Source organism: Prionailurus bengalensis, chromosome D3, assembly GCF_016509475.1.
Source record: "Prionailurus bengalensis isolate Pbe53 chromosome D3, Fcat_Pben_1.1_paternal_pri, whole genome shotgun sequence".
NCBI lineage: Eukaryota > Metazoa > Chordata > Mammalia > Carnivora > Felidae > Prionailurus > Prionailurus bengalensis.
The window spans coordinates 10,057,997-10,072,556 of NC_057356.1; the positions used below are offsets into that span (position 1 = coordinate 10,057,997).

The following is a 14,560-nucleotide window of genomic DNA, read 5'->3' on the forward strand; positions in this document are numbered from 1 at the left end:
AATAAATAAAGTTTTTATTTTTAAGTTTATTTATTTATTTTGAGAGAGAGAGGGAGAGAATGAGAGTCCCAGTCAGGTTCCGCGATGCAAGGCTTGAACTCACAAACCATGAGATCATGACCTGAGCTGAAGTTGGACACTTAACCAACTGAGCCACCCAGGTGCCCCTAAAAAAATTATGTTTTTAAATTTTTTTTTTAATGTTTTATTTATTCTTGAGGGAGAGAGAGACAGAGTATGAGCGGGGACGGGGCACAGAGAGAGGGAGACACAGAATCCGAAGCAGGCTCCAGGCTCTGAGCTGTCAGCACAGAGCCCGACGTGGGGCTCAAACCCACGAACCGTGAGATCATGACCTGAGCCGAAGTCGGATGCTCAACCAACTGAGCCACACAGGCGCCCCCCAAAAATTATGTTTTTATTTTGAAATTATAAAAATGTACATGAATCAAGTTTTAATATACTATATGATGGGTGGGTGAGGCTGTCCATGTATCATTTCTTTCTCTAAATTCTCAGCCACAGTTTGGGAGTGCAAGAACTCTGTAACATTAACAAATTCAGTAAAAAGTAAATACACAGAAAAAATGTATGCTTTTAAGTCTAATTTGACAAAACTGCTCCCAATAAGTGATTAAAGGATACAAAACTGTGTATAGTATATAATCTCAATTTTGTTTATATATAAAAATGTGAACTGAAGGAAATAGTAAAAAATTAATTAATATGACTATTTCTGGATGGTACAATCAAAGGATACTTCTTTTCTCTTTTACACATATGGATGTTTCTCTGTTTACAACACTCATTTTTTACTTCTTTACAAGCAAAAAAGTTTTGCACAACATAAAAATACAATCAATTAATGAAATTAAATTAAAAGTTAATATCAAGTATTTTTCATAGTTTATTTGTTTTTAAATTTTTTAACATTTATTTATTTTTGAGAGAGAGAGAGACAGACAATCCAAGCAGGGGAAGGGCAGAGAGAGAGGGAGACACAGAATCCGAAGCAGGCTCCAGGCTCTGAGCTGTCAGCACAGAGCCCGATATGGGGCTCAAACCCGTGAGCCATGAGATCATGACCTGAGCCGAAGTCGGACACAACCGACTGAGCCACCCAGGAGCCCCTTTTCATACAGTTTAAAAAAAAGAAAAGGAGAGAGAAGTAGCTGCACATAAAAGAAAAGTTTAAGACAATCTGAGTCGAAACAGTCTACCTAACAACTACCATGCACTAAGAACACACTTCAGGGGCCAAGGTGTCTCTTCCCAGAGCAGGGAGCTCCCTGGCAATGCTGGCCTCTGGCAGCATCCCCAGATCATCAAAATAAGAAGTTGCTCTGTCCTGCTTAAATATGCACATGGTCTGACTAACTGGATTACTGACCAAAATGAGTGGATGTCAGAAGACAAGGAAGACCAAGCCACAAGAGAGGTCCTCTGAAGCGAAGGGATAACAGCGAGGCAGCACTAACAGAATACTCTGGCTTCTTTCAGCTGACCATGGTTCAGCATGCATTCCCAGGTACCCAATTACATCTACTGGCTTCCTCTTACAGAGCAAAAGCCATTGGCTTAAGCAAATAATAAAAATCAAGCAAATCCATGAGTTCTAGAATAATCTCTATGAGGGTGTAAGGAAAAGGGGTCCTAACAAACACTGTCACTCAGGAGTATAAACTAAAACAGTCACTTTGGAAAGCAATTTGGCAATATCTCTTAAAACTTAAAAAAGGGTCGCCTGGGTGGCTCAGTGGGTTAAGCATCCGACTTCGGCTCAGGTCACGATCTCGCGGTCCGTGAGTTCGAGCCCCGCGTCGGGCTCTGTGCTGACAGCTCAGAGCCTGGAGCCTGTTTCGGATTCTGTGTCTCCCTCTCTCTCAGACCCTCCCCCATTCATGCTGTCTCTCCCTGCCTCAAAAATAAATAAACGTTAAAAAAAAAAATTAAAAAGATAAATAAATAAAACTTAAAATGGTCACCTATGACCCAGCAATTCTACTTCTCAGGAGCCACTCGAGAGAAATATTCCAACATGTGCACAACAGACATGCGAGCTAGGTACTGAAGGACCAATTTTCATAGTGAAAAACTGAAAACAACCAAAATACCCATTGTGGTAACCTGAATAATGCTCCCTACCGAGATATTTAAGTCCTAATCCCCAGAACCCGTAAACGTGATGTTGGACGGCAAAAGAGATTCTGCAAATGTGATTAAATTAAGGATCTTGAGATGGAGAGATTACCCTGGATTATCTGGGGGGGAAGGGGACTCCAAAGGTCCTTACAAAAGGGATGCTGGAGGAGCCCATTAAACAAGACCTGTGATGACAGGCCAGAGACCAGACTGACACACTCTGAAGACGGAGGAAGGAGCCACTAGAAGTTGTGGTCAAGGCCAGGGAACAGATTCTCCCCTAGAACCCGCAGAAGGAACTAGACGTACCCACAGCGGACTTGAACCCGGTGAGACTCATTCTGGACTTCCGGTTTCCAGAAACGTAAGAGTAAATGTAAGAATAAATTTGTGTTGTTTTAAGCCACTAAGTTTGCGATGATTTGTTAGTATAGCAACAGGAAGCTAATACACCCATCAATTGGGGAATGGCTAAATAAACCAGTATTTCGGGAGTCCCAAGCAGCACTTAAAAAAAAGAAAAACGCGGTAAAAAAAAAAAAAATGTGGTAGATCTATAGAGAGAGATATAGGAAGGTTAAAACATACCATTTAGTTTAAAAAGTTACAAAACGAGGGGCACATGGGTGGCTTAGTCAGGTAAGTGACTGACTTCACTTCAGGTCATGATCTCACGGTTCGTGGGTTCGATCCCCACGTGAGGCTCTGCGCTGACACCTCAGAGCCTGGGGCCTGCTTTGGATTCTGTGTCTCCCCCTCTCTCTGCCCCTCCCATGCTCTGTCTCTCTCTGTCTCTTAATTATAAATAAACATTTAAAAAATGGTAATAATAAATAAATGTTACCAAAAGGTTTTAAAAAGTTGAATGCTTAACTGACTAAGCCACCAGGCACCCCTGTGTTTCTACTTTTTATGAGGATGTATTCATGTATTCATTTAAAAAATTTTGGGGAGGGGGCGTCTGAGTGGCTCAGTCGGTTAAGCGTCCGACTTCGGCTCAGGTCACGATCTCACCGTTTGGGAGTTCGAGCCCCGCGTCGGGCTCTGTGCTGACAGCTCGGAGCCTGGAGCCTGCTTCGGATTCTGTGTCTCCCTCTCTCTCTGCCCCTCCCCTGCTCATGCTCTGTCTCTGTCTCTCAATGATAATTATCATGAGATAATTATTCTCAAAATAAATAAACATTAAAATTTTTTTAATAAACAAATAATAATAATAATAAATTTTTAATGTTTATTTATTTTGAGAGAGGGCAGAGAGAGAGAGGAGAGAGAGAATCCCAAGCAGGGTCCACACTCAGTGCAGAGCCCAACTCAGGGCTCAATCTCACGACCATGAGATCATGACCTGAGCTGAAATCAAGAGTCAGATGCTTGGAGTGCCCGGGTGGTGCAGTCGGTTAAGCTTCTGACTTCAGCTCAGGTCATGATCTTGCAGTTCATGGGTTTGAGCCCCGCGTCGGGTTCTGTGCTGACAGCTCAGAGCCTGGAGCCTGCTTCAGATTCTGTGTCTCCCTCTCTCTCTCCCCCTCCCCCACTGATGCTCTGTCTCTCTCTCTCAAAAATAAATAAACATTAAAAAAAAAAAAAGATAGGGCACCTGGGCGCCTCAGTCCGTTAAGCATCTGACTTCGGCTAAGGTCATGATCTCATGGTTTGTGAGTTCGAGCCCCAGGTGGGGCTCTGGGCTGACAACTGGGAGCCTGGAGCCTGCTTCAGACTCTGTGTCTCCCTCTCACTCTCTCTGCCCCTCCCCCACTTGTGCTCTGTCTCTCTCTCTTTCTCCAAAATAAATAAAATGTAAAAAAAAAATTTGGGGGGAGGGGGGCGCCTGGGTGGCTCAGTCGGTTAAGTGTCCGACTTCGGTTCAGGTCATGATCTCACAGTTCGTGGGTTCGAGCCCTTCGTCGGGCTCTGTGCTGACAGCTCAGAGAGCCTGGAGCCTGTTTCAGATTCTGTGTCTCCCTCTCTCTCTGCCCCTCCCCCACTTGCACTCTGTCTCTCTCTGTCCCAAAAATAAAAAAAAAAAAAACATTAAAAAAAAAAAAAAAGAAACTACCACTTTCTGAGAAAAAAAAATTTTTTTTTTTAAAAAACAAAAAAAGAGTCAGATGCTTAACCGACTGAGCCACCCAGGCACCTCCATTTTAAATTTTTTTAATTGAAAAAAATTCTTAATTTAAATTTAAATTAAAAAGATTGTTTGATGGATACATAAATTGTGTTAAAAAATTCAAGATCAAAGTAGCAGTTATATAATATCCAGTCTTCTCTCCTTTTGAAGTAACTATGCATTTGTCCCATAGTTGATCACCTGCTGTTATTTACATTTGTCTAGAACTATTGACTAAACATCTTAGGAAGCAGACCTCACTCCTTGTGTTCATCCCACAAGTACCGTTGTAAAACAAGATGGAAAAAGGGGAGGGAGGAGAAAGCACGGGGCCCTTTCGGGACTTGACATGCCTTTCATAATTATCGCCACAGGTAACTTATTACTTGGGAAAGAACAGGTGCATGACAATCCACCCAGTAGCCCTGGCCAACAGGTGGCATTTTGTGACAGTCAATATGGAAGCCAAGAAGACAGATAATAATCAAAACTGATTTATTTAGCAAGAGCTCAGACATACAATTGGAGGAAAACTGAAATGTTATCTCATCTGTCTAGCCATACTGCAAACAATTGGGAAGGAAGAAAATTCCAGAGGGATCATACACACACAAAAACCCTACCATCTCCACTATCCACTACAAGAAAATAAAATCCTGTTGAAGGCACAGTTTTGCTTTCATATACAATGCTCAGCTGACTCAATATGCAATAACTTCCCAACAATGTAGCACCTTATAAAGGCAGTTCATACACTGTAAGTATATAAATAAGCACATCCCTCCTTATCTGGTCCTTACGTTAACCCTGTTATTGCTCTCCTCTTACAGATGATGAGACGGTTAAACATGATTTTAAAGCCTGGACCCTGGGCTAGACTCAGACCAGCTTTGCTACTCACTGTATGACCTTTGTCAAGCTACTTCATTTCTGTGCCACTGTCTCCTCATTTGTAAAGTAAGGGTAACAATAGTAACAACCTTAGAAGGTTTTTGTGAGTGCTGAATGAGATCATGGGTGTCAAGTGCTTGGCACAGAGCCTGGCACACAACATGCTGACACTGTGGTCAGGGTGGTAAGTAGAGGTGGGGACAATGATGACAGAGAAGTTGCAGTGGAAGAAGAAACCAGGGATTACTAAAGGCGTGGCATTTGCCCAAAGTCACACAGCCGGTAAGGGGCAGAGCTGGAACTTCAGTCCCAGTCTGACTCTTCAAACCTGACTTTGACCTCTAGGTAATTCTGCCTCCCACAGTCCTCAGGTACCTCATTCTAACTTTATAGCTAACCAGCCAAACCTGTGAGCTGCTTGAGCCATTTGTCCAAGCTCACCAGCTCTTCTTCCAGTGCTCATTTCTTTCTTTCTTTCTTTTTTTTTTTTTTTTTTAAGTTTATTTATTTGGGGGCAGGGAGGGGCATAGAGAGAAGCAGACAGAGGATCTGAAGCAGGCTCTGTGCAGGGCTTCAACTCACAAGCCGTGAGATCATGACCTGAGCTGAAGTTGGACACTTAACCGACTGGGCGCCCCTCTTCTTTCAGTGCTCATTAATTACATGGTAATTAATTCTACTGGTGAGCAAAGGTAGTTTTATTCACTTATTCATTAACTCTTCCCAATTGAGAATTTGGAATTCTATAAAAGTACATAAGCCCCTTCCAAAGCATTCTGACCAAAAGATAAAAAGGCTGGTGGTATCTTCCTAGGAGAAGACATCAACATTTATAAATCTAAATTATCATCGCAAAGGTTTCATGTGAGTGTATCCTAAGCATTCCAAGCCTTAACTTATTCCAGGGCATCTGGGTGGCTCAGTCAGTTGAGTGTCTTGACTTTGGCTCAGGTCATGATCTCATGGTTTGTGGGTTCGAGCCCCATGTCAGGATCTGTGCTGACAGCTGAGACTAGAACCTGCTTCTGATTCTGTGTCTCCCTCTCTCTCTGCTACTCCCCTGCTCACTCTCTGTCTCTCTCAAAAATAAACAAACATTAAAAAAAAAAAAAAAAAAAGAAAGCCTTAACTTATTCCAGATGATCAACTCCTCCCTTACTTAGTAAAACAACAAACAAAAAATCCTCCTGAGCCTTGGTTCATTTCCTAGATAGTATCAGTAAAGCATACTGGGCTTGTGTGGAGTTTGTTTGTTTGTTTGTTTGTTTGTTTTAGTGAGATCAAACAGGCATACAGTAAACTGCATACAATTAAAATGTACACTTTGATGAGTTTTGACCTATGTATATATACAACCATAAATCCATTACCATAATCAAAACAGGGAGCACATCCATCACCCCAAAGTTTCCTCGTGCTCTTTTATAACCCCTTTTCCCATCCCTTTCAACCCACCTTCATCCCCAGGCAACCACTGACCTGCTTCCTGTCACTATAAATGAGTCTGCATTTTCTAGAATTTCATATAAGTGGAATCTTACAAGATGAATTCCTGTTCGTCTAGCTTCTTCCACTCAGTATAAATCGCACTTGTTTATCCATTCACCTTTTGGTGGATGTTTAGATTGTTTTTTTCCAGTTTTGGGCAAGCACAAATAAAGTTGCCCTGAACATTCATGTTCAAGTCTTCTGAATTGGTGTGAGTATGGAGGTATGGGGTGGGTCCTTATAAACAGAATGAAAAATCCAGAACACTAACCAAAATGCCTGAGTTCAAAATTAAGCTCCACTGGGGCTTAATATCTTGGCCAATTTGGGACAGTCAATTAGCTTCCCTGTCAACATCCATATACGCAATGCCTGCCCCCGCTGGAGTTTATAAGGAAAATGAGATAGGAAGCAGAAATCTTTTGGAACTTCCACAAATAAGCTGTTGCTTTTTTTCTTGCAAATGCCCTTAAAAAAACAAAAAGACTAGCGTTCTATGAAACGTAATGCAAAATGCAATATTTGAGTTGTCATTTTTAAGTTCTTAAGAATTTCTTCAATTTATATTTATTTCACACTTAAAAAAATTATTTCCTACATGCTTTCACTTTCTGCCAACAACATAAAATTAAAATAAACACAGGTAGCTATTTTAAACACCCCAAAGAAACCTCACTCTGCATTTCTAATACACGGCAGTGGATTCAAAGTCCTCATCTACCAGCCCTACTCGATCTGCATCCCAAGCTCTCCATCTCCTATCACTCTCCTCTTCCCCTTGGCTTCCTGGGCTCAGAGCACCAAACTACGGATGCTGAGGGTGCTTCCCTCTGAGGGACTTGGCTCCTGCTGTCCTCTGTCTAGGATGTACTTTCCCCAGGAGCCATATGGTACACTCACTCTCTCCTCCTTCAGGTCTCTGCTCAAATGCCATCTTGTGCTTTCCTGTCCTGCCCATCCTACATGAAACGGAGCCCTTCCCCCCATTCCTCCCTATTCCTCCCCATTCCTCCTACCCACCTATACTTGTCTCCACACCACTCATCATTTGACATATTACATATACATAATATGTGTTTGATTACTGGTTATTGTCTATATCCTCCCACTAAAATAAAAGTTTTTTAAAGACAAAGATTTTATTTTATCCTCTGCTGTGTCCTCAACACCCAGGACAGTGGGCCCCACCCACTGCTGAATTCTACAAATACTTCCAAGAAGAAATGTGTTGATTACACCCTATTTATTGATTTCAAAAATAAATGCTGGGGGGCCTGGCGGGCTCAGTTGGAAGAGCATTGATCTCAGGGTCATGAGTTCAAACCTGCCCTTGGGTGTAGAGATTACCAAAAAAAAAAACAAAAAACAAAAAACTTAAAAAAAAAAATTCTAAACTTCTGTTTAGAATTAACTAGGAAGAAATTTTAATTCAAATGTTGTGCTCTTGCTTAAATTAAAATGCTAAGTCAATGTTGATCTACTTCGTAGCATGGGTTCTTTTTTGAAATTGACATTTAACTTTGAGCAGCACTTACACAGTGAAAAGAACAGTGGAATTCAAAGGCAGGAAAGCCAAGATCTACACGTCTGTCCTGCCATAACTAGCTTCACTACCAAGTCATAGCCTCTCCTGATCTCAGATAACTTCTCTCTAAAATGAGGGAAGCACTTATCTCCAAGGTCCCTTCTTGTTGCAAGGTTCTGAGACTCTACTGTAGTTACTGCACACGTATGCGTTAAGTTTGCCAATCATAAATTTGTTGGCTTAAATGTTTGTTTTTTTAATTATTTCTGAGAAGAAAGGTGGTGGGGCGCGGGGGGAACCAGAGAATCCCAAGCAGGCTCAGTGATGTCCACACAGAGCCCAACAAGGGGCTTGATCTCACAACCTGGGAGATCACGACCTGCACCAAAATCCAAAGTCAGACGCTCAACTGACTGAGCCACCCAGGCTCCCCATAAATTTGTCAGCTTAATCCAAATTTGTCATGATCTGAAACTGTCACCTGAAGAACTCTATGTCACTAGAAAACCCTGTGGAAATATGGCCACTGGTTAGCCAGGTGTCCACTGCAAGGAGAGGCTTGGAAGACTTCGCAGGGGTGGCAGCATTTCAAAAGTCAGTTTTAAAAAGGTGATGAACTTCTAACCTTCCTCAAATATGAAAAAGAACACATTACTAGAAAGGGACTAAAGATAACTGTTCACTACTCTATCTTTAGCCAGTGACGAAATTTTAAATAATTACAAATATGAGTATCCTATTGCATGGATAAACAGCAGAACATTATGATAAGAAGCAGATGTGTTGGAGACCAACAGACCTGGGTTAATGTCCTGGCTCCGCGTGGGGGATGTTGAGCAAGTCACATACACACTCTGCGTTTACTTGCCTCATCTGTGCGGTGGGTGTAACATTTATAGTTGTTACAACGGGTAACAGTATTTAACTACCAGGATCCTTTGGGGAACTTAATAAGATGATGTTTGACACACAGGATACGCTTAGGATTGTCATTAAATAACTAAATGCAAGTACGCCCACACAAACACAAATCTAATAGCCACAAAAACATTCTTAGCTATCCATTTCTACTGATACTATATAGCCCGTATAACGTGGAAAGAAATGAAAAAAGTTCTTCACCACTGACAGTCATAAATATTTATCACCCATACACATACTGGTTTCTGAGAGGTCAGAACCTACATTTTCTTTAAGAGTGTTGTAAAATTCACCAAGCCAGAGAGGTTCTTTCTTGAAGATCATTCTTCTGTGGAAACAGCTGACAAATACTCAATACATTTATGCAGTAAACATCTTAGGAAAGCCAACTTAATAGCTCAGGTATTTTTAACTACTCCTACCTTCTTAATACTGAAAATAAATAAACTACATTACGTATAAAATTGTGGGATCTGTGAACTTAGTCTCTAAGGAACAAAGAGCATCCACTTCCCACATTTCAGATACAACAAAGTCAATTAAATAAAAAGATTCCACCATCATAGCATAATGCCCTTTGAGTTTTCAAGCCCATAAGACACTCAGACGCTTCCTTTTTCTAGAATAGGCCCAAATGAGACATAATAAAACTACGATTCCATGTTAGGAATTCCCTACCAACTTGTTATCTTCCCTTTTCGGTGGCCAAGAAGTCAATTAAGAGTTCACAATGGGAATGCTGCAGGCTCCAGCTCAAATCCAGACACAAAACACAGGGGAACGCACTCGCATCTCAAGCACGCCCAAGCGTCTTGGCCAACGCGATCTGATCGCTACCGTTTCCAGAAACACACAGTAATGGGTTTTAATCCATTTCTATAAACGTTCCTTGTGCTGCAAGCCAAAGTGCATGCAAAACCGCAAAACACAAAAGATTCCTCACATTCCGTTTTTAGCCAGAAGACAAGGCCATCCTCCCCGCGCCCTACGCGCCCTACCCCAGAAAGTCCTCCTTGCGACACTAAGAATTTCATGAACCCCCCGGTGCTACCTACACATCAAAATATCATCCCACAAAGTGGAGGGGGTGCAGCGTCAGCATCGGCTGGCCTCGATGAAACGATAACAGCCAGTATTCTCACCTCTGGGCAAACACGAAACCAAGTGAAGTCGGTGGAAAGTTCTCATCAACCGAGCATATTTGGTTTCCTTCTGCCCCCAAACCCGACATCACAATTGCGGAGATTTGCTTTTGCACCTGCCACGGCCCGTAAGCCTCGGCTTCTCGGCGACCCTCGAGCTCACCAAAAAAAAAAAAAAAAAAAAAAAAGGCCTTGAGGCCTAAAGCGCCCGTGACCCTTTGCGGAGAGCGCAACGTAGGGCCCCTGAAGCATCACCCTCGCTGTCCACACCGCCCGCTTCCCTGACAAAGGCCCCGTGTCAATCCGAGGCACGGCACAGACAAGTTGCTGGATTGCCCATCACGGACCGACAGCTGCCACCAACCTCCCCCGGGAGAAAAAAAATCCACACAGAACTGGGAATGAAAAAGGGCGAGGTGTACAGCGTTAAAATTAAAATGTCCCCAGAGCTAAGCAACCTGGGTGTGCCCTGGAAGTGAGTCCGGGGGGTCCGTGGGGGAGGGGAGCGAGCGAGCCGGGGAGGCGCCGGTGGCTCCTCCAGAGCGTGAAGGCCGTGCCGGGTGACAGTCTAATAAAATGCCGGGTGTCGGAAGGTTCCCAATGAAACCACAAACGCAGTCCCCGGCGGGCTTGAGGCCCCGAGGCGGCAGGGAGGCGGGCGGGCTGCGGACCTGCGGCCGCGGCCCCCCACCTGTCCGCCCCGCGCCCACACCTGCCGGGGGCAGCCTTCGGGGGACCTCGGGGTCGGGGTGAGGCAGAGGCGTGACGACGGCCCCGATGCCGGGGATGCGGGGCGGGTGGGCTAATGTGCTGGCCGAGGCCGGGGAGCAGCCTCGCTCACCTCCAGGTCGGTGTCGGCGGCCTCCGGGGCCCCGAGGATCTCGCTGGGCAGCTCGGCCAGGTCGGTGACCCGGATCAGCCCGTCGTGCAGGAAGATGGTCTCCTCCTTCACCGAGAGCCACTGCGCCGAGTCCGCGGCCGCCGCCGCCGCAGCCGCCGCGGCCGCCGATGAGCCCATGGCCCCGGGTGAGGGCTTGGCGGTGAGGAGCAGCCGCCCGGCCCGGGAGAGATGCGAGCAGGAGCCGCCGAGATCACCAGTCCATAGCAGCAGCCGCCGCGCCCGCCTGCAGCGCCCCGCTCGCCGCCTCGCCTGTGCAGCTCCGCCCTAGGCGGTCCGATCCGCCATCCCCCCCACCCCCGGCCCCGGAGACCCCAGCCCCGCCGCCACCGCCGCCGCCCTGAGGAGCAGGACCCGCCTCTGCCGCTCGGCAGCCAACTGTCAGTGAGACGCCATGTTGGGGGCGGGGCTCCCGGCATGCCCTGCGGAGCGGACAATACAGGCTCCGCCCACCCGCCTGGCCCCGCCCACTCCGGGCCGCCAGGGGCTCGCAGGTCTGCAGGACCGGTGCTTCGCCTCTGGCTCGGTGTTGCCCTCCGACTGACCTTCCCCGCCTCCTCTACCCCTAGCCGTTTGGGGGCGCCCTGGGTCTGCTGTCCACCGGGAGAAGCCGCCGCCTCCCCTCCTCTGCCTACTCAGGTGTGCACCCCTTGCAGTGGCCAGAGCCCCCAGCCTGGGCAGAACATAGCGGTTCACTCCCTGCTGCTTTCACATTTCAATGAGATACGTGCACAAATCCGGCACGGTGCACGCTTGTTCACAAGCACTTGGGAGAGCCTCACAGTAGGTACTTCATAGTTACTAAAATGTCTAGGAAACAATAAGCACTCAAAACCTGATGAAAATAGAGGTGCCTAACTGGCTCAGTCGGTTAAGCCGCCAACTTTGGCTCTGATCATGATCTCCCGGTTGGCGGGTTCGATCCCAGCCTTGAACTCTGTGCTGACTGCTTGGAGCCTGTTTCAGATTCTGTGTCTCCTTCTATCTCTCTGCCCCTCCCCGGCCTGCGCTCTCTCTCTCCCTCTCTTTCTCTCTCTCAAAATAAATAAACATTCAAAAAAAAAAAAAACTAATGTAAATAAAGCACTGGTCACAATGCTTGGTGCCCCAAGTCTGGCACTGCATAAGTGTTCCCTAGTGGGAGTTGAAACTATTGTTATATTCCATCAGTATTTAACACTGATTGACATGCACCTTAAAAATAAGCACGCAGGCCCATTTTAGGAAAGAACTATGTGTGTAGAGAAAAATGTATGGAAGAACACATACCAAATTGTTAACATGAGTTGCCATGCAGAGAGTAATGGTTGAGGTGAATGTCATCTTTGTATTTTTTTTACAATTAAAAAAAAAAGCACTCATTGGTATCACAGAACTTGAAAATGTATGTCCACAAAAAAAAACATCCACAGATGTTTCTAGCAGCTTTATTCATAATTTCCCAAACTTGGAAGTAACCAGGATGCTCTTCAGTAGCATCCAGGCAGTGGGATATCATTCAGAGCTAAAAAGAAATGACCATCAAGCCGCGAAAAGACATGGAGGAGACTTCAAGGCATATTACTAAGTGAAAGAAGCCAATCCGAAAAGGTGACATAGTATGTGATTCCAACCATAGGACATTCTGGAAAAGGCAGAACTGTGGAGACAGTAAAAAGATCAGTGGTTGCCGAGGTTTTGGGGTGCGGATGAATAGGCAGAGTGTGGAGGATTTTTAAGGCAGTGAAAATACTTTGATACCGAAATGATGGATACATGTCATTGTTCATTTGTCCAAATGCATGGAATGTACACCACCAAGAGCAAGCCATAATGGAAACTATGGACTTTGGGAATGATAATGTGTCAGTGTGGGTTCCTCACTTGCAACAAATGTACCATCTGGTGGGGGATATTGAAGATAAAGGAAGCTATGCATGTGTGGAGGCAGGGAGTATGTGGAAAATCTCTGTCCCTTCCTCTCGATTTTGCTGTGAACCTAAAACTGCTCTGAAAAGTAGTTTTCATAAAGAATAAATAAGCAAATGAATCACAAGGACATTAAGGTGCATTCCCTTTGATCCAGCAATTCAGCTATGAGGAAGTTGTTCCAAGGAAATAATCAGACCCATTGTCAAGGATGCACACACAGGGATGGACAGGTCTGTACTGTTTATAAGAGAAAAAAATTATAACCAGTCTAAACATCCACCAATATGGAAATGGTTAACCATAATAATGGTATATCCATAAGATGAAATATTATGAAGCCATTCAGAATAATGTTTGTGAAAAATATTAATGCAAGTGAATGTTTACAATGTATTGCTAAATGGAAAAAATCAGGCTAAAATAGTAAGGAAAATTTGGAATTTAACTATGTCTATGTACCATTGCATTTTTAAAAAAATTTTTTTAATTTATTTTTGAGAGAGAGGGACAGAGTGCAAGTGGGGGAGGGGCAGAGAAAAAGGGAGACAGAATCTAAAGCAGGCTCCAGGCTCTGAGCTGTCAGCACAGAGCTTGATGCAGGGCTCAAACTCATGAACCAGGAGATCATGACCTGAGCCAAAGTCGGCCACTTAACTGAGCCACCTAGGTGCCCCTACAATTGCATTTTAAAAATGACACAGCATGTGTGACTGTAGATACAGAATAAAAGACTGGAGGATATCATACCTGATGACATATGGGTAAATTTCAGCAATGCACTGACTGGGGGACCTATGGTTTGTGCTTTGGAATGTTTTCCCAGTTTTCTTCCTAGAGCGTGTATTACATTTGAGAAAAGCAAAAAAAAAAAAAAAAAAAATTAAAGAAAAGCTATTGAACACCTAGGAATCAGAATACTTCTATTCATTTATCCACCATAACACCCTTCAGATGATTCATGAACAGCCCATTGTACAAGAACTGAAGCTCAGAATTAAGTGACTTGCACCTGCCTAGGAATTGGCAGAATCAAGATTTGAACCTATAGCAGGCTCCATCCTGCACTGCCTCCCTCCTAAACAAATAATTCTTATTCATGGCACTGTTAACAATCTCATGCCTCTTATAATGTTAAATTTCAATTTTATGTTGCTTATTCCACAAGCATTTGTTGAGCCTCTAGTAGATGTCAAATCCTGGGAAGCATATAGAATGGAGCTATATCTGAATCCCTGAAATAATACAGGAAAAATGGACTCCCTGCTCTCAGAGAGCTGGACAGTTCTAATAACGTATGTCAAAGATATTCCACAGAAAGATGGCTATGCTTCTCTTATTTTTTCAACAAATATTTCTTGACTCCTGCTGTATAACAGACATTGTGCTAAGGCAGAAAAGTCTTCTCTCAAGGAAGACGACAATCTAGTGAGGGAGACAGACAAGGAGCAAAGAAATACGAAGTCCAGCAGTTCAGAGCAGATCAGTGCCATGAAAACAATGAAACAGGCCAATGGAATAAAATAACATTTCAC

The 14,560-nt window shown here is 44.3% G+C and overlaps 1 protein-coding gene across 5 annotated transcripts in view; it reads right to left on the bottom strand.

Annotated features, from left to right (window-relative positions):
* Nucleotides 1-11,433, bottom strand: part of HECTD4 (HECT domain E3 ubiquitin protein ligase 4) — a 193,138-nt gene extending 181,705 nt beyond the window's left edge. For all 5 annotated transcript variants that reach the window (XM_043557648.1, XM_043557646.1, XM_043557647.1 and 2 more), the window contains exon 1: nucleotides 11,061-11,433. In XM_043557648.1, the coding sequence (XP_043413583.1) occupies nucleotides 11,061-11,237 (177 nt within the window). In that variant the 5' untranslated portion in view covers nucleotides 11,238-11,433. The remainder of the gene's footprint in view (nucleotides 1-11,060) is intronic.
* Nucleotides 11,434-14,560: the final 3,127 nt, after the last annotated feature.